Source organism: Gnatocerus cornutus, chromosome 1 (genome assembly GCF_029298725.1).
Source record: "Gnatocerus cornutus isolate USDA-ARS CGAHR chromosome 1, icGnaCorn1.1, whole genome shotgun sequence".
In the NCBI taxonomy this organism is placed as follows: Eukaryota; Metazoa; Arthropoda; class Insecta; order Coleoptera; family Tenebrionidae; genus Gnatocerus; species Gnatocerus cornutus.
In genome coordinates this window covers 37,657,274-37,678,478 of record NC_142233.1, presented here as the reverse complement: position 1 = coordinate 37,678,478, position 21,205 = coordinate 37,657,274, and the positions used below count along the sequence as shown (strand labels likewise).

Below are 21,205 nucleotides of genomic sequence, written 5' to 3'. Positions count from 1 at the left end.
TTTGTTTCATGGTGAAGCCTGATTTTAATGAACATGTAGCAGACGCATTTTATTAGCTGAATTTTATGGTTATCTAGGACGTCCTGCTCCAAGATGTGTTGGCTCATCTCTGGGGTGTTAAAAAATGATACCGATTTTCGTAACAACAACGAAGTCAAAAAAAGATTAATATTTGTTTTATTTACAGTTTTTGTCCGGTTTTCGCGAATTATTACCTCCAATGTCTTGCAAATATTAATCACATTTTCACTTGGTACGAGTTTTCCCCATTGCTTTATTGCAATTAATAGCGATTTTGTCCCACCCTTATTGCAACGCAACAAACTTTTACAAAATGTGCACGTGATCTTTGGCTCAATTTGTTTTACCACAAATCCAGCAATATATTCGATCACGTTTTCTTTGTATGCAGATAACATGTATTTGGAACAATAATTATGATCTTGCTCCACTACATCAATAGAAAGAAAATCTTCTATTATACTAAAAGATCTTTGCCAAAATTCAATTTGTCAACACTGTCAAAAGCGCCCGAGCAGTGGCGCCCTCCTCGGCAAAAAAATGCGTTTTCTCGGAAACATTCTTGATGCGGGGGCTATTCGGGTGTCAACAGATGGCGCAACTAAACTGGAAAATGGCGGCTTTAACGGTGAACAACAGTATCTAACAAGCAACAAAAATTTGCATTTTTCTTTATTTAAAATGCCATACGATGCAGATAATTGGCTTAAATAAACAAGCATTCTTCGGACATTTAACATTTAATAGAAGGCTGCTGTGGACTTATTGGCGGTTCAGATCAATATTTCTTGGCGATTTCATTCTGTAATTCGGCTCTGGTTTTAAAAGAAAGTTACATATTTATATAATAGTCAGGGAAATGATGCACCGGTGGCAATTGAATGTTTTCCAACAATTTTTTTGCAAGTAAAACTTATAAACCAACATCAACGTAGCTGTATTTGGCTTTTTTCAATTTTATAGTTTTAGTGCGTGCGTTTCTGCCAATTTTCAGTATCTCATGATACAAATTGTTACTAGAAGGCTTCTTCTAACATTTAACATTGTCAGTGAGCCTGATTCGTTGAATTATGTTAACATTTCTTGCCAATTTACTCTTGAATAATATGAGACATTTGACCATTTAAATATTAAACAAAACGACAAATCACTTTAGTCCTAAGCAGGGAAAAAGTCTAGACACAAAGTAGAAGTATTTTAAACTGTTAATTTGCCAAATTCAACAACGAGAACGGTTCAAAAACACTTTTCAAAGACAGGCCGTTTTTGTTGTTCACCGTTTCGGCGTTTTAGACAAACGACGATAGATGTCGCACCCTTCGCCAATTTTCCCAATTCTGTGGTAGCAGCAGCGCGTGCGATTTTTGATGGGCAGTGGTTGGTCGTTGTCATATTTTTGCGCTGTGTTTATTTATGAATTGTGATTACATTTTCAAAAGACAGTTAAAGTGATTAAGTTTTCAAGCACCGATTGTAATTTGCAGGGGGTTACATTTCAACATAACCGGTTTATGCTATTTGTAGCGTTTAACGTAACCGACAACATCATTTGAGGTTACGTTTGTCAAAATGACCGACTCTTCTGATACTGAAATTGGTGCTGTTTCGCGTTATAGAAATTGTATTGTTTACAACCATGATTCTGACACGTTGTCAGAATCTTTTTCACCTCAGCCTAATAAGTCGCCAAGTCGAGCACTATTCCAGGAAACTGAAAGTGATCAAGCTGATCGTTCAGATTCATCAATACATCTTGACCCCGAACTACTTGCTGATGCTACATTAAGTTCTCAAGAATTGTATCAGTTCATTGTGGGAATGCTAGCTAAAACTCAAAAGTATTTAGATTCATTTAATGAAGGTACAGACAATATTTTGTTAGATTTATTCTAAATGATTCTTTTAGATGAGCATATTAATACATTAAAAAGTTATGTACTCTTGATCAAAATTGCTCTTATTAAGCACCACAAGCTGTATGGAGTTGATAAAGTGAAAGAAGTTGATGGAATCCTTTATTTTACTAAATCTAATTCTAAACGTGCAAAAAGTATGTATACTTTCTTCCATTTAATATGCAAAGAAATTATTGGAATATTTAGGTTTGTTGTAATACTGTAAATTTTATTTTAGAGAAGAACAACTTGAAGAAGAAATCAAAAACAAATGAAACACTTCAAGAAAAATTTTACCAAAGTATTATATAAAAACTAGGTACTTTTAATAATTGACTTAAATTTATTTTGCAGGTAATGATGTGCCCTCAACTTCTAGACGTTTATCTGTTTCCCCAAAGTCTCCACGAACCAAAAAAAGTATCTATAGTTAATCTTACGAATTTTAAAATACATTTGTATTTTTTAGAATACAATCGAGGGGTTAATCTAAGTCCAAGGACCCGAGACAAGATTAACAAAAAAGTGCTATCATGGAAACGTAAAAATGAAAGTCTCGCTGGCCCTTCAACAACAGAACAATCAGGGATAGTAAATTCAGCAGTATTCAATACACCAAACACTGACATTGACTTTACGACAGTCGATATGCAAGCTACCAATGCGAAAACTCAAAGACGTAAATCAGTTCCTCTCAAAATTACAAATTCCCCTCGCAGCGTAGAGCGAAAGAAATTTCTGGAGTTTCAACATCGTAGCTCAAAATCACCAGAAAAAAAATCTGGGGGAAAAGGTAATTTGCGCTGAATGTTTATAAATCTAGATGAGAACGAAAACGTAGTTTTTAATACTTAATATAAGAAGTTCATTCATTACCATAGCATCGTAGGAATTTTAAAAAATTGTATTTAATATGCAAATTAGGAAAAATAACATAAAAACTCGTTTTATGATAATATACTTACCATCGCAATAAAAAAATCAAAGACATGTTTCTCCAAACACTTCCAGAACATAAAATTTTAGTTTTAAATGTTCATGTACACACTTTTATTGCAGGTTAAACTTGTCTTCACGACATGTCACTGCCAGACTTGTGTCAGATTTGAATTTAATACAAATTTTTTTTTTTGAGGCAAGAATACTGCTTTTTTCTCTCAACATTTGCGTTTTTATGAATTCATCATAGCCATGTTCACGTCTAAAATAAGTTGCTGTAACTGCTTTTTGTATCCCATTATGGCAAGATTTTATATCTGTCATTTTTACAAATAAATTCTTATAGTTTACTAAAAAAAACACCAAAGTTAAGCAATTAAAAGTTTACTGCCTTTGATTTTTTGGACGCGATGGTACAGAATGGATTAGAAACAAGAATCCAGCCCTTTTTTGTTGATGGATGTAATTTTTTATACTTAACGTGATAGAAATCATTTTAAATAAATTTATCCATTAAAATAGTGGTTAAAATTGCTTTTTAACGTTGAAATAATTTAATGTCTCATTAAGATTCACATATTCAATAATCTTCGTATTAGTTTTCTTAAGATCCGTTCACAAATAACAAAGATTGTGAGCTTTGTTTAAGATACAGGGTGATTTTTTAAAAACGGCAGGCGTTGTAGAATTTTTATTTATGAACCGATTTCAAAAATTTAAAAAGCAAATTAAATGTCTTAGTGTCTTTTGGGCAATACTCAACTTTCTTATTTTAAATTGGCACCCATATATGTTTTTTTCATAATTTGGAAGATATTAATTTTCTTGATTCAGAAATGTGTAATATGTTCTACTTTTAACAAAAAAATATTTTTAAAAAAATTATCAAAATTGAAAAAAATAAGCAATAAAAGTTAATAAAATCTAGGTGCATGGTGTCAAATTAAAAGAATGCCGTTATTGTATTGTCATTGTATTGTATTGTCAAAAAGCAGCAAATAACAGAAAGTATTGGCAATCTTTTTTGAAATTATTAATAACAAAAGACAATAATAATTACAAATGAGAAAAAACATCTGCCTAATTTAATTAAAATACTGTTGAAATGCCATTTCGTTTTTTTCATTGCACAATTGTCACCTACGAGAAATGCATTGTGCATTGTAAGGTGTAGCCCCATCTTGTTGAAAGAAAACTTGTTCTTTCTGTTATTTACTGCTTTTTGACATTACAATAACGGTATTGTGTTATTTGACACCACGCACCTAGATTTTATTAACCTTTATTGCGTAATTTTTTTCATTTTTGATATATTTTTTTTAATATTTTTTGTAGAAGTAGAACATATTACACATTTCTGAATCAAGAAAATTAATATCTTAAAAATTATGGAAAAAAAAATATGGCTACCAATTTAAAATAAGAAAGTTGAGTATCGCCCAAAAGATACTAAGACATTTAGAAAAATTTTAAAATCATCAGTTTATAGTAAATTAAAAACCATTTAATTTGTTTTTTAAATTTTTGAAATTGGTTCATAAATAAAAATTCTACAACGCCTGCCGTTTTTAAAAAATCACCCTGTATCATAATTTGTTTCAAGCATCAATCAAGTCAAAAGGAAAATAACAACTGTATAACATTATTTTTATGATCTGAGACTGCTGTGGTTTTTTACGTCATATGTGTAAATATTTTTTAGCTCAAACATCTGGTAAGAAGCAGCCCCAAAAAAAGTCTAAATCGTCACCTAAATTAAATACCACAAGACGTTCGTCACGCTTAGAGGCATTTAAACGAGGTAAACAATAAAACTTGTAGCTCATTTAAGAATCTTCAATTTTGTAAAAATTTCAGAAAGACAAGTTTGTTATTGTGACCAAGTAAGTGCTGTAGCTTTAAGGCTGGGATTGCAACTGCAAGGTAAACTTACCTCAGGCGACACAGTTTCCAAAACAAAAAAGTCAGGTATAAGAAGCATATTTGATATAAATTAAATATAAAAGTTGTATTGAAAATAATTTTTCAGCTACAAAAACACCGGTAAATCGAAGTAAATCGTCTGGTGCCAAGGTGAAAGAGTCGTCTATTATTAAAGAGACCAGCACCAACAAGCCATCAAGTTCCATTGCCCAGAGTAATAAGTCTGGTATTATCTGAATAATTGACAAGATATGTCAAAGTAATCTCTATGTTTCCAGTGAAGAAAATGACAAAACCAAAAATAATCCAAAAGGTATCAGAAGCCAAGAGTAAATTGCCAACTTATAAAACAAAGTCAACGCGTTCTGAAAACGATCCGAAAACAAGTAAGGCAGCTACCAAAAATGTACGAGATGCAAAGACCAAACTACCGATCTACAAGACAAAATTACCAGCGGCAAAAAAAGATTCAAAAATTAACAAGTCACCTGGTAGAAACGCCTCACAAGCGAAGATAAATGTGTCGAAAAAGACTGTTCTTTCCAAGAAGACTGAAATTGCAGGAAAGTCTTCGTCTAGTTCCCCTGCAAACAAAAAATTGAATAAGACAACTAGCAAGTCAGGTAAGCATTTTATACAGAATGAGTCAAGCTTGCGTAGTTCTTTTGTGACACTTTTATAAATAATATTTTATATTTTTGAAGAGATTAATTAATGTGTTTGAATAAAATGCATATCTTGAAATTAATTTCAATTGTCAGAAGTGCACCATTTTCGCAGGGCCGCATTCAACTTTTTTTCTTTAAATGCAACCTACCACTTTTAGTGGAGGATTTTGATGAGATATTTAATAAGCTATTCAAAATTATCAACTTTTATATTTTTGGTCGTGGCTTTGCAGCAGTTCCACACGAACTGAACCTGACACATTATAAACTAAAACATCTTGCAGAAACATAATTTTGTTAAAAATAGAATATATAAATCTTAAATTAACCAAAACCATGGATGGTTGAATTGTTTGCTTCTTGATACTTGATGCTTCTTGATATTTTAAATAACCACCTTCTTTTAACTACACTTTCGTTCATCTATTTTAATTAAATTTTTCGCTTAACTTCACTTTTTTTTTTCACTCAAAATATAAATTCCAAGAATTTAAAATTAGTGGACAAATCAGTTTGAACTATTTACTTAACTCATCAGATACTGAATACATAAAAAAGTAATTTCATAATTTGTTTTTGAATTAAAACGTTGTTAAGAAAATTTGTCACACCCGTGACAATATTTTAACAAAAGTTGGCAAAACTGGTTGAAATCTGTGGAGTTAAAAATTGATAATTTGTATACAAAGTAACAAATTGATAATGCAGTTTTTGCACTAATTAAAGTTAAAAGATATATCAGTGAAATACTGAAAATAAATGTAACGGGTGTGACAATTGTTAGATCGGACTTTCCAAATTTGATGATTTAAGGCTTAAACATGTACACACAGTTGGTTTTAACAACTCCTATTAAAATGCTCACATGTTAAAGAAACTCTGGATGGTATGGGAGGCACAAATAAACGTATCGTTCACAGAAAGGTAATCAACAATTCTGCTAAGGATTTCTTCTTGAAAGCAAAAAATCAATTTATAATATAAATATTTTGAATACTGGTGAATTCAAAGTCAAAATATCTGAATCAACTAAGTAAAAATATTCAAGCAATCAATACCAAATATCCAACAATATCTCATCTTTTGTCCAAATAAACAAGTTAGTTTAGGGTGGATGTATGTCTAGCGGATATAAGTACACTCGACCAATTTGTGAAACCGAAACTGGGGGCTATGGGCGCCTTCGCCTGTGTAAAATATGACTTACTTTGTTCAAAATGTTACAAGCATTAATAAAATTAGTCTTTCTGCTACATTATTTTCGTTTTTTTGCAACGCTTATTTAACAAGTTTTGCTTTGTCACGCCCGTTACAGTTTTCTAAAAAATACAGTGCATTGAATTGGTTATTCTAATTGCAAAGAGGCTTAAAATGTGTGCCTATAGTTCATATATTTGTGTACTAAAGGAGAAGGAATCTGACTTTTGTGATTCGCAGAAATATAGAAAAATGTTATTAAAAACAATAAATTTAATTTGTACGCGTCACACCCGTGACACCACAAATTAATTTGCTGCTCTATGATCTGCAATCGTAACTTAACAAATCTTATTTAGATAATTTGCAGCACTTTAACCTACCTGATAACAGTGTACTTCTGCTTGAAAAAGCTCTTAGTCGTAAATAAATTAAAAAAATGTCATTTTGTCACACCCGTGACATATGGAATTGCTGTTTGTCAAGTCATGATTTTTTTTGCGAAAATTCTTGAAGTTGCAGGTGTCTGATTTAAAAATTGACAGCACTATTGCCTTTTGAGATATTAAGGTAAAACTTGACACGTTCAATAACTAAACTATGCTTTTTCTCTTGATTTGACTAGAAATTAATTTTATGCTTAAATGTAAGAAATAGACGATTTTAATTTTCGGGATTTACAAATGGCCAAAACTTTGGAACCCTCTGTAAATTTTTAGTGTAATGAATTCAGTTTAATCTTCTCATCATTTTTGTCTTAACCTCTACATGGTTAAAATAGGCAATTTTTGAGATAATTCATAGTATTGTCCCAGAAGGACTACGCAAGCTTGACTCACTCTGTATATGGTTTATGTGTATTAAGCTATATTTTTATCTAATTTTTCTTATTTTTAGTGGAGAAAAATCAACAAACACCAAAAAAAAGAGCGTTAACTTTTAAGAAAACACCAAGAGTCGTTAAAAATGATGAAGAACCAAGTGGATCGTTTAATATGTCTTTGAATACAAGGTCACATAATCAGGCAGTTGAAAAAACTCCCAATAAGCGATCTAGAAGCGGTGAGTAATACTTTTACGTAATTTTTCATTTATTTAGTTACGACATGCTATGAATAAACTGTTTTAATGTAGCCAATCAAACATATTGTCTAACTTTATAGAAGAATTTTAGTCGTTCAATCGTTTCAATCGCATGAAGATTGGTTGTACAATGCGTTTTTAGATCATATGTGATATAACCGATAGTTTAGGCATATTTGATTTATTTTAATGAGTTTACCATTGATCGGAAAAACTCGTGATTAATAATCGCTTTTATTAACGTAATTGCTCGTTAGTTTTTTATGATGGAGTATAATTTTTAATCAAATGAAGTTGGTTCAAAACCATAATCTACAAATTTGGGTGGTTTGAAATCGCCTACTAAAAAATATACAGAGTGTCCCAGAACTCATGACCCAGAGAGCAAGGAAAGGTGCCGAAATCAATACAGGCTGCGAATTCAAAAACCAGATTTATTCAGTATTCGAAGAAGGACAAGAAATTGACGGCCAATCCCGAAAGCTTTTGCATAGGTAGAATGGCGGGGAAATAAAAGTCTATTTCAATTTCCTAGGCAACAGGACCGTAATATCAGCCTGACAAATAGAGAACAGAACTCTTTATTTTGGGTATCCTAGCAATTATAAGAATCCCCTCGCAACACCTCTGGCCATCGTCGGTTCAGCGATCGTGATTGGCTACTGTATTTTTGTCTTCATTCGATTATCTTTTGCCCTAAACATTTTTCGTTTTCAAATTTTGGTTTCGTACGGCTACATGTGCCTGTTTTCTCTGGGTCACGAATTCTGGGACACCTGTATAGTCCAGGCAAATAAGCACGAATCTCGAAATAATTTGCATAAGGCTGATTTTTTGTGTGGGCCTTCATTTTATTGTTCTAAGCAAATTGTCAAAAGTCCCCAACAATAGGTGTGTTGCTAAAAAAGTAACGCCATGGTAAATGTCAAAGAAAACAAAACTTTGCAAATATCTTGTAACTGGTGATTCCAATAGCAAAAATACTTGTTATGAAAATTGTTCCTTATCAAATTTGCCACAAAATAATCTTGTAATATTTTTCGTACCATTTTTGAGGTATTGTGATTTTTTAAAATTTACAAGAAATTGTCTCTTTTTATACAGGGTGATTTTTAAAAAACGGCAGGCGTTGTAGAATTTTTATTTATGAACTGATTTCAAAAATTCAAAAAACAAATTAAATGGTTTTTAATTTACTATAAACCAATGATTTTAGAATTTTTCTAAATGTTTTAGGTTTTTTTTGGGCGATATTCAACTTTCTTATTTTAAATTGGCACATATATTTTTTTTTGCATAATTTGGAAGATATTAATTTTCTTGATTCAGAAATGTGTAATATGTTCTACTTGTACAAAAAATATTTTAAAAAAAAATTATCAAAATTGAAAAAAATAGGCAATAAAATTTAAGTGGATGGTGTCAATTGTGCAATGAAAAAAACGGAATGGCATTTCAACAGTATTTTAATTAAATTAGGTAAATGTTTTTCCTGATTTGTAATTATTATTGTCTTTTGTTATCAACAATTTCAAAAAAGATTGCCAATCCTTTCTGTTATTTGCTTCTTTTTGATATTACAATAATAACGGTATTGTGTTATTTGACAGCACGCATCTAGATTTGATTAACTTTTGTTGCCAAAATTTTGTAATAATTCTTTTTAAATATTTTTTGTAAAAGTAGAACAAACTACACATTTCTGAATCAAGAAAATTAATATCTTCCAAATTATGAAAAAAAAATATGGGTGTCAATTTAAAATAAGAAAGTTGAATATTGCCCAAAAGAAACTAAGATATTTAGAAAAATTCTAAAATCATCAGTTTATAGTAAATTAAAAACCATTTAATTTGTTTTTTAAATGTTTTAAATCGGTTTATAAACAAAAATTCTACAACGCCTGCCGTTTTTAAAAAATCACCCTGTATAAAGTATAAAAATTTGCGGGCTAAATTGTCAGGTTGCGGTTGTCGTCTAATTTTTATGATTTTATGGTAGCTCAGACCAACTTGGCTGAACTTATACAGCATCTTCAAAATAGAGTACTAAAGATCGTTTTTTTTTATAACAGGATACATTGAATAAGTCTAATCCACCAAATATTTTAACATCGTATGAAATTAATCTTCTTCAATTTTTTATTTGGAATTTGAATTTTTTATTTTTACATTTTACATTTTTTATACATGGTTTAACAGAAATAAGTACATTAAATAAAACTGGTGGTGAATCTCGATAAAACAAACAGCTTTTTCCTCTTCGGTTTTCCAAATATTCTCAAGTATTTTCCAAAAAATTTGTGACTTTAAGTGACATTTCCGTACCAAACAACGTGACACAGACCTTGTCCACAAAAAACTTATCTATATAATTCACTTTCCTTTGCGAGTTTAAATTATACAGGGTCCGGCAACACTTGTGTCCACCCCCAAAATCATCTTTAATTTGAAAGATAAAATTTTGAAAATTTGCACTCGCTCACAGTTGACAAAGCTCTTGAAGCTGACGTAAAAATTTGTTTTTTATCACTGATAGTTTTGGCGTCCCGACGCCTTAAAATGTAATTTTTAGGGAATTGTGAGGGTTTGTGATATCAACCCTTAATTTAATTTTTTTCCAATATAAATGTGTTAAGACTATCTCAGTTGTTATTTTAGATTCAATGCAAATTCTCTTCAAAATTTGAGAAAAAAATGCAGTTTTATCAAGTTAGTTTCCAATTTCATTACGTCAAAATTGGGAACTACGTTTACACCCATCTGTCAACATTTTGTGTCACAAATGACATCTATAACTTTGTAACTTTAAAATTAAAGACTATTTTGGGGAAATAAAGATAAAATCCATCCTGTTTTTTTTTAAGGACTCTCAGAAACTAGAGGATGTTTCTCAAGAACGTATGCACCATGAAATGTTATTTGCTAAAGATTATTTTCAGTAATTGCTGGAAAATTTCGTCGAATAAGTTCACTAAATGCTACTTCGACATGAAAAAAGTTCTATACTTTGAATGTCGTGCGTTAAAGAATAAAATTCTTGAAATTTTTAATAATTAATTAATAATTTTTTTTTAGTAACTCCTACAAAAAATATTACGAAAACTTTTTTGTGGCAAATTTGATAAGGTACAATTTTTATAATAAGTATTTTTGCCATTGGAATCACCACTGATGAGATATTTGCAAAGATTTGTTTTCTTTGACATTTACTATGGCGCAACTATTTTTTAGCAGCACACCTATGGATGTGGACTTTTGACATTTTGTTTGGAACAATAAAATGATCATCCACCAACCTTATGCGAATTATTTCGAGATTCCTACTTATTTGCCTGGACTATACAAGGTGTCCCAGAACTCGTGACCCAGAGAAAAAAACGACCTTATGGAGGCAACAATTCTAAACCAAAATTTCAAAACAAAAATTTTTGCTCAAAAAATATTCGAGTTAAGACGAAAAACGGTAGCCAATCCCAGAGCTGAACAGAATTTGAAAATCGGTAACTATGGACACATACCATCATCCATTGGTCAAGTGAACATAATGCTCTCGTTGCCTAGGAAAATGGGATGGCCTTTTACTCCACCTCTAGAATAAGCTTTCGGGATTGGTTGTTAATTTTTATCCTTTTTCGAATACTATTAAACTTAAGCAATGTTTGTTTTGAAATTTACCATCTGTATTGCTGTCCGCACCTCCTCTTGTTCTCTGAGTCATGAATTCTGGGACACTGTATATGTAAAAAAATGATTGAAATGAGTAAGAAATTTTGATTTAAAATGATACATTAATTTTTGTTTTTTATTATACAGACGCTACAATTGTAATTCCAACAAAACGAAGAGCGACTTCTCCTGGGCAATCTCAGAAAAGAGGTATGTCAGCTAAGAGATCTTCATTAAGGAGTTATAAAGGTTGTGCATGAAGGCGAAAACTGGACCAGCAAAACCTCAAGAAGTTATTTCTAAATAACATACAGACTTAGTTTTATGAAAAATTGTTTTTTTTTGTTTGTTGGCATATTTGGCAGCACTATAATTTCAAACTCAAATTTTGGTTATTGTTTACAAATATATTTTTTTATAAGTCAAAAATAAAAAATGTTTTGTTTGATGAACAATTTTTTTCAAAAGTAAATTCAGAACCGTATAAACATGCCTAAAGTCCATTTGGATAAATTTGGCCGCTAGCTTTAACACAGTACGCTATGGACCAAAACTGTCAGTCTGACATATTCAAATGGCAAAAAAAGAGTAGGTAAACTGGGCTGACCGTGGTGAAATGTACTCGTCGAAAATTTATTGGTTTATTGTTTTTGCGATAGAAATAACTATGATTTTTTGGAGCTGAGGAAAAACTATTATCCTAAAATTCGAAAATTACCAATGTATAATACAGGAGAACCACTCGAATCTGTCGAAGTGACAATTCTGGCCATAGAGTACTGCGAGAGAGGTAGCGGCCAAATTTATTCAAACGGACTATATACTTTTTTTCAAAATGATAAATCCACTAACATCGCAACTTACCACTAAAATACCACCGGCAACAGTGTCTAGTGTCAAAGTTGGATGGATCATTTTGAAAAAGAGTATAAGTTTCAATTTCTCATGATAATCTGATGGGAACAAATATTTTAACAATGGCCCAATCACTAAGATTTGCATGTTGGGTTGCATGACAGTTTTTATAATTTAAATTTAATTTAAAAAAAAAGACGATTTAGTTTCAGCCTTAGTAACGAGCAAACCTGCTTAATGTAGGAACCTGGGGTTTAACTCTGCCTACCTTTTAGGCCAATTGAATTTTAGCTAGAAGTCTGATTTACTCTGCAACATTTTGATAGTTCGTTGATATTTGTCAAAAGCCGGGATAGAAGTGTCCACACATTAGAAGACAAAACACGATCAAAATCGACAAAGGTTTCACGATTAATTGAATTCCCGCGAAACTGCGAATTTTCTTGACAAGTGTGACACTAGAGTTGTCAAATTTTTGGTTATGTTGGCTAAAGGAGGCTAGCTATTCCTTGATTCGACAAATTTAAATCGTCATTTGTTCATGTGGGCGGAGTTAAACCAAAGTTACAAAATTCCGACTATAGTATATTTTCTAACGATCAAGAAAACAGGTGCGTTTTGTAAGAGTGGGAATATTAGTCCTTGAGACCAGACGACCACAAACCACAAAATCAGCCATTAATATCACATTTTCAAAAATTGCATGAATTGAGAGCAACAAGAGTGAAATGTAATTTGTGGCAAGTTTACGGCTGCCCACATTGTGAACGCGCTATAATTCAAGAGACAATGTAAGTGCACTGTATCTTTTTCAGTTAAAAAGACACCATTGAGAGGAAAAGATAAACCACCTGTAAATAAGCGAACTCCGAAATCTAATGAAAAGAAAACAAAGGCTGATAAACCATCCACTAGGGCATCTGTAAGTCCAAAGAATCGAAAGAAGCAGTCTCCCAAGGAAAGACGTAAAACTTTTGGGGGCGCAAGTAATAATTACATGTAGTCTTAGGAACGTTTCTTGTATTAAACTTTTTTATTTGCAGCGTCTAATGCGGATTTTAAAAAAAGAGGAACGGTCAGTTTGGGTGGAGGACTTCTGAAAAAAGGTATATATGTACCTACTTTAATTTTTAGATCTCAATTTCATAGCTTCAGCAGAGAAATTCGTAAAAATATGGCAAAAGGAGTCTTGGCTTAATGATATTAATTTATTACATACTAAGTTTTATTAATACATACATAAATTCTGTACTGAACTCGTTGTTAATGAACGACGTGGTGCAATTTTTCTAGTAGTTCATTAAAAACTCACTACAGTGTTTAATAAAATAGGATGAATAAAATTATTTAGCTATTAACATACCTAGAAATGTTATGGCATTTCTTACAATCGAAAATAACAGGTTGAAATCCGAGCTGAATGGCGAGGATTTTAAGCCATCTAAGGCTGTAATAAAACCAAAACATTGTGGGTTGCATTTTTAAGTAATTTGCACTAAATTACATTACAATTATCAGCACATACATTTTTTGATGTAGTTTTTGAAAATACTTTCAAAAAGTTTGCATCATGTCTAGATTTTAAGAAATGTTTAATAATAGTTTCGATAATTTCTTCTACAGTCGCGGACAAAAAATCTTAGACGTCAATGCCATTTAATTGTCGCATGGTGTAAAACCCCAATTTTGATTTATAATTTTTTAATTTCAAAATTTTCTACTGGTCGAGATTGAAAAACGACTCAATAATCAATTTTTTATCAGATTTGGTGCTTTAAGAGTTACATTATAGCATTGATTTTAAATTGTTTCCGTTGCTTTAAGGAACTCATTAAAGTCAACGATATAAATAATTATAGACAGGGTTATTCACATAAGGTGACAAACCTGACCACAAACAAATGCAACACAAAATACACATTTCATGGATAACTTTACAAATTTTCTGTTTCCAATGAAGAGGAATCCAAGTGTACGCCTTGAAGAATTTAATCAAAGAGATTAAAGAAGATGATGATGATCAATGATCAATGATCAAAGATTTGATCAAAAATCAATTTGTCAAGTTTTGACAACGGAAACCAACGAATGGCAGGTCAAGAACGTGTTTTATAATGGCATTGGTGCATTCGTCCCATACAAAACTCGCCTACGGCTCGTTTTGTACACCGGGAACTCGTGCAACAAATTGGCCATTATACGTACGTTCTTTAATATACAAGGTGTTTATAAATGCTTCTAGTATCAAGAGTGGCTATGAAATGTCAAAGAAATTTGCCGCTCATTATAAATGTGGGTTTAGATTTTTCAACTGACATTTGTAGTTAACCTCAATCATAACGCAAAGTAAGTTTTGAGAAGAAAACTGTTCTAGTTGTGATGTGAAAGCTGAAAATCAAAAATTTGGACACAAAGTTGTAACTGAAACGTCGCTGATGTAAGTAACATTATAAATAATTTTCAAGATAGTTACATTCACTATGAAAACAAAGCGGCAAAGCAGTGCACGGCAAGAATTCCAGAGCCACCCTTGATGCTAGAAACCTTTATAAACACCTTGTACTATTTGAGTTCCAAATTTTAGTTTCAGTTCCCAAGAAATTAAAACGAATATCGAAAGCCAAATTTTATATTATGTATCAGGGCAGGACAAAGTAATAGTACATTATTACACGTATTTCATAAGGCGAGTATTGTAGCACGAGTGGTCAAATAGAATGAGTGCTACAAGTCGTCTTATGAAATGAGTGTAATATACTATTTTTTCTACTTTGCATTGTAAATAAATTTAAAAATTGCATTTGAAAGAAATTATTTTCGATTAGGGATTTTTGACAAGTTAGGTTGGTGACAAAAGAGGTAATGACATTTGTCTAACAAAATTTCAATTCATAGTTATTTGTTCCACTAGGCTAGAAAATGGTCTTTTGGAACTGCGAGGAAAGTATTGAAATCCGAGCATTTCCAAAACATTTTCTAGCCGTGTCAAACACGAAATTTTGTGCGCCGACAATTATTAATAGTTATTTATTTTGACTTTTGGTATGAATTTGAAACGCCATTCCCTCATTTAGGGGAATTTCATCAGCTGGAAAATAGGTTGGTAGCGCCCCATTCAAATCAAATGATTGCAGATTAATTTAAATTCAAATGTGTTTCAGCAAATTTTTGTGGTATCTTTGCTTAATTAGTCTACCTTTATTATTTTCGAAGGTCATTGGCCTCCAAATCGGCACACAAATTGACACAATTGACATTTATGCAGCGATGCCAACCTGCAAAATAAAACCAACTATTCGAAATGTCACTTTTGACTGCCTAGACATTCAAAAGGTGATTTTCTTGCCGCAAATGAGTATCACAAATGCTATGAAAAATGACGGAGGCGCACAAAATAATTACTGACGTTTTCTGTTTAATTTTGCAAAATTAGGTATTACAACCTTTGCTTTTCTTCTGATTCATTATTCCTAAATTCACATTTTCATGATCATGATGATGATCATCATTGAGGTTTTGATTCAACGTTTAAGTGTAGGCATAAAAACATAGCCAACATAACCAAAAAAAATTACTGTTTTGCGTGCTATAATAAAAACAATTGTTTTTATTGTGAAACGCGTTTGCGTTTCACAATGAAAGTATTGTCAACGCAAAGTAGAAAAAAAAAAGACATTTATAGTATATTAAAGAACGTGTTTTATAATGGCCAATTTGGTGCACGAGTTCCCGGTGTACAAAACGAGCCGTAGTCTTTTTGTTTTCGAGACAAAATTATACAAAAATTTCAATAAATTTGCTTGTGCGGCACTGATTTAAAAATTAACAAAATCGAGTTGTTGGTTGCATAGGAAACAGTCATTCCAGGTGTAGTTTTTGCCAATGGTGTAGAGAGTATGTGAATTGGGGTTAATTTTACCTTGTCAGTTTTTTATTTAAAAATTGGTTTTTCATTCTTCATGCTCCTCCTAGAATAGCGCAGAACTGTTTTGTACATGCATTTTAAAAACACCCTGTACAAAAATATATATCATGATTATTATTGTTTGTAATCGAGTCATTCATGAATGAATCCATATGTCTATCGACAATTTAATTTAACTTTAATTCAACCAAGACTGTGAAAATAGGTAAATCAAACTGAAGAGAGAATCAAAAGGAATTCTGGAAGCTGTTAGACACAGAATGAAAGAACACTTTTAATTTAGATTCTCTATTTACCCACTTTTTGCATTGCAGTTGAGAACCTTTGACAGCTGTCAGTACGTATCTATCAAAGACATACCCACAAATTAATTTGCAAAGCAGACTCGATTACAAACAATATTGATTGCAGGATATTACAAAAATAATTCAAATTGCAAAATTGTTTGAAATTACATATTATTGGTCTTTTGTATTTACAACTTGTAGAAGGAAATGCAAGAGAAAATCTGAAATCAAAGACAATATAATACAGGTGTCCGGAAAACAGAGTGTAGAATTTTTTTAAACATTTTTTTGGTACTCAGGGGGACCACCCAATTACCCCCTTTCAAGGTGGTGCGCCAATTTCCGGACACTCCCCTGTATTGGTAATTTGATTATTGAAATTTGATTAATAAAAAGTACTCCTAAATAAACAAACAAAAATGTGTTTTTCACTGTTACACTGTACCTCAGTCTTTGTAACTCTGAAGAACCATTACTGCAATCCAATATACACATTCCAAGAGTACTTTGAAAATTTTAATCGCGTTTGTTTATAATAGAATTTTGGACATCTCTGACATTAATGTCAATAATTTGACATTAATTTTTGTCATATTTTCAAGTATACCAGAGCTCATTACTATCAGTCCACTCATTAAAAAGTTAAGTTGGCAACAGCCCCTAGCGATTTTTTTCTTAATAGTTGGCAGCAATAGCGTTTGACTTGATCTAACTGTGGCATGCGTAGAAGCTAATTGTCTTGCGCAAGATTGCCGGAACTTGTTAAACCTCTATTGAAACCTTTCTTTTGCAGCAAATGGTTAATTAAATATTGATTAATGCACTCAACTTTGACAACGTGTTAACCTCAAAAATCGCTACATTCAATTTTCCCCTAGTTTTCTCCCTAAAGAATTGAAAGCCTGATTTACACCTAAGAATTTTCGGAAATTTACACAGGAGAGTGGACTGATAGCAATGAGCCGCACTGAGTTTTTGTATTAAAACATGTATTGATGAAATGATTGGTTAGGTGTTTTATTATAGTCGATCTGTCGCAATTTTTTAGCTAAAATCGTCCAGGTCGAGGTTTATTGAGGACCGTCAAGTTTGAGCATCATACATCGCAAAAAAATTCAAACGTATGCCATAATTTTGTGCTAATTCTATGCCAATTTGTGCTGCGATTTTTAAATTCTGTGCTCTTTTCGTTTTCGAGTTATTCAAGAAACAAAAATGATGCTCAAACTTGACGCCTAGCATCATATGTCATCAAAATGAATCAAACTAGTCTTATAATTTTGTGCTAATTCTGTGCTAATTTGTGCTGCAATTTTTAAATTCTGTGCTCTTTTCGTTTTCGAGTTATTTCAAAAAACGTAAAAAAATAGCAGGCAACCCAAAATACAGATTTTAACGAATTTTCTTTGAAGAAGCGTCAAGTTTGAGTATCATGCATCACGAAACAACTTAAATAATATGCTATAATTTTATGCTAATTCTGTGCTGATTGAGGGTGCAATTTCTGAATTTTGTGCTCTTTTCGTTTTTGAGATATTTCAGTTGCGTCAAGTTGGAGACAATGCATACTCCTCTGATATTTCAAATAATTGAAGTAGTTGGTAAATACCTGTTCTAGATATAAAGACGGAAAACATTTTAATAAAAAATAACTTGTACTTTACAGATTTTATTGTTGAGAAATACAAAAATATTAATATGCATTCATAAAAACACAAACATTATAAAATATGTCTATAAACGATTCACGATCACGGTTGCTATGAACAAATGAATTTCTAATTAGAAAAAAAAGATTTTTACGACAGCCATTAATTTGTAGACACATCAGTATCTCGAACCTTTATTTGATTTAAACAAAATAATTTTGAGTAAACCACAACATACACATCCATGGTAGACAATTGTGAAATTTTATCAACTTTTTCTTTTAGATCATTGTAGGTTTCCCAAGAATTGTCAAATCTTCGACAATGAGAAATGAAGTGTCCCAACGAATTCGGTACACCTGCGCCTTGATATTCGACAACGCCCCTTAAATACCTAGGAACGGAATCTAAATTCAAAATTTTTGGTATTTCAGCTAGTGTTATTCGTTGTGGAAATTCACGATTGTTTACATATTTTGTAGTTTCAATGAAAACGATATCATTAAAAATTCTATTTATTGTAGATTTTTTCCACAATTTTTACAAAACTTTTTAATTTGATTTAAATAGATTAAAATAGAGTCATTTAATGCTGAAATGCCTTGTTCATTTAACGTATTTACGTTGGTCGGGATTGTCGGAAATTTCGAATTGTTATCAGTACCGCAAGAACACGTATATGATTCTTCCATACTACAAATGTTACATCTCGTAATAGCAGAAAAAATAGTAGTTTCGCAATTAATAAAACTGATTCCAAGTATGTTCTATTCGTTAGGGAAAATTCCGTAGAGAATTTCGGCACGGGCATTATAAATTTTAGTCATGTTGTCATTTCGAGCTAATAAATTAGCAAGTACAAAAAGATTGTTAGAAGCAAAATTTAAATTTAAATTTTTGCTGTCACACAGACAGCCAGCCAGTATTTGTAAAATGCTATCAGCAGCGCAAGTATTCGCTAAAGACACTGTGCTAAAGTTGACTTTTTTTGTTTTTGATTTTGCTAATCCACCGTTTCTCAACAATATATTTTTATAGGAGTGTCCATTGTTTGATCTTTTTCTAATCTTTTTGATTTTTGTTCTTTTAGGTGTTTCCGTGATCCTGTTGTCGCATTTTCCTTTCCAGTTGTCTATTTCGTTCAACAGTTTTTGTTCTTCACTCAAACTTGACGCTTCTTCAAAGAAAATTCGTTATAATCTGTATTTTGGTTGCCTACAATTTTTTTGTACATTTTTTTAAAATATCTCAAAAACGGAAAGAGCACAGAATTTAGGAATTGCACCATCAATCAGCACAGAATTAGCACAAAATTATGGCATATCACCTAAGCTCTTTTGCGATGTATGATGCTCAAACTTGACGATTGTTCAAATTTGTTTATTAGAATATCTCAAAAACGAAAAAAGCACAGAATTTAGAAATTGCACTATCAATCGGCACAGAATTAGCACAAAATTATGGTATATTACTTAAGCTCTTTCAAGATGCATGATGCTCAAACTTGACGCTTCTTCAAAGAAAATTCGTTAAAATCTGTATTTTGGGTTGCCTACAATTTTTGTACATTTTTTTAAAATATCTCAAAAACGGAAAGAGCACAGAATTGAGAAATTGCACTATCAATCGACACAGAATTAGCACAAAATTATGGTATATTACTTAAGCTCTTTCGTGATTCATGATGCTCAAACTTGACGCTTCTTCAAAGAAAATTCGTTAAAATCTGTATTTTGGGTTGCCTGCTATTTTTTTACGTTTTTTGAAATAACTCGAAAACGAAAAGAGCACAGAATTTAAAAATTGCAGCACAAAATTCTAAGACTAGTTTGATTCATTTTGATGACATATGATGTTAGGCGTCAAGTTTGAGCATCATTTTTGTTTCTTGAATAACTCGAAAACGAAAAGAGCACAGAATTTAAAAATCGCAGCACAAATTGGCACAGAATTAGCACAAAATTATGGCATACGTTTGAATTTTTTTTGCGATGTATGATGCTCAAACTTGACGGACCTGGTTTATTGAGGTTATTTTAATCCAAACTGTCCAAACTACACAAACAAGTTGCATATGAATAACAGATTACTTATTGCATTTCAATTTTGTAAGGGTCGTAAAGTTATGTGAATCCAACTGTATCAGTAAATGGCAAAATAATTCGCTCTGCAGTTTATATACAAGACTACTGACGAGTTGATCAATCATGTTTGAGGCACCCTGTTTATAATAGTTTTAACTTGAATGTTTAATTTTGTAATATCTGCAATTAAATTTGAATTTCTTTTCTAGCAAAGCCCAATAATGACACCAGTTTTACTCGATCTCCAGAAACTTTTAGTGAAGACACAACTCTATCAAGTGGAACTAAAAGAAAATTGTATTCATTTAACGAGTGGATGTCACAATTGGATATTGGCCTATTGTAATGCATCTATCTATCTTAAGAATTTTATTTTAATTTTATATCTTTTTATAACCATTTTAATAAATGTTTTTTAATTTGCTACTCTCAACTTAAGATCTTCGATAAAATTTCGTTATGTTAGGTATAAATATAATTTTGTGAGGAACCGGACCATGCGATACTGATAATTTATTCTATTTATAATTGGTAAAGTCAACGCATCTATGAATGATACAGTGATAAAAACCTACCACTATATATCCGGTATAGTACGTTTCGAATTAGCTCGTGTGCTAAATAAAAAGAATGTAAAGTATTCATATAATAGGGAAATCAAAAGATTAATTATACACGAGGTAACGTAGGAGTGGGAAGCAACTTTGATAAACGCTTCCTCTTAACCACTTCCGTTAATATTCTGCCCCATCTATTCTTGATTTAATTTTGCAATTGCTGTATTAGTTCAGATTCTCAATTAAAAAATTGTAAGCTTTGTCGAGTTACTTTATTCATGCGTTTTGGAGATTTCTAACAACAAATTAACAGCAGGTACACTTGTGGTCATGCAATTCTAAGCAATGTTAAGTGTCAAATGAGAAATGACTTTCATGTTTCTTTTGAAAAATCTATATTCTAATCGAAGTTTCTAAATACATAATCATAATACGGTTCAGATTATTTATTCTT

General features: G+C 31.6%; 1 protein-coding gene across 1 annotated transcript; it reads left to right on the top strand.

Annotated features, from left to right (window-relative positions):
* The first annotated feature begins 1,369 nt into the window (after positions 1–1,369).
* Positions 1,370–20,618, top strand: LOC148182282 (uncharacterized). Its single transcript, XM_088048962.1, has 14 exons — positions 1,370–1,882; positions 1,928–2,071; positions 2,155–2,217; positions 2,271–2,336; positions 2,386–2,709; positions 4,558–4,656; positions 4,713–4,823; positions 4,885–5,004; positions 5,057–5,401; positions 7,541–7,705; positions 11,542–11,604; positions 13,065–13,235; positions 13,293–13,355; positions 20,404–20,618. Exons 1-14 carry the CDS (start codon positions 1,591–1,593, stop codon positions 20,538–20,540), a joined length of 2,163 nt encoding a protein of 720 aa, XP_087905088.1. The 5' UTR covers positions 1,370–1,590; the 3' UTR covers positions 20,541–20,618.
* The last annotated feature ends 587 nt before the right edge of the window (positions 20,619–21,205 follow it).

What these genes read in the sequence shown, in the direction of transcription:
- LOC148182282 (XM_088048962.1), top strand. Translation starts at nt 1,591, where the DNA reads ATGACCGACTCTTCTGATACTGAAATTGGTGCTGTTTCGCGTTATAGA. An exon ending in CAATAAGCGATCTAGAAGCG is followed by an intron (nt 7,706 to 11,541) that starts GTGAGTAATACT and finishes TTTATTATACAG; the next exon opens with ACGCTACAATTGTAATTCCA. An exon ending in TGGAGGACTTCTGAAAAAAG is followed by an intron (nt 13,356 to 20,403) that starts GTATATATGTAC and finishes TTTCTTTTCTAG; the next exon opens with CAAAGCCCAATAATGACACC.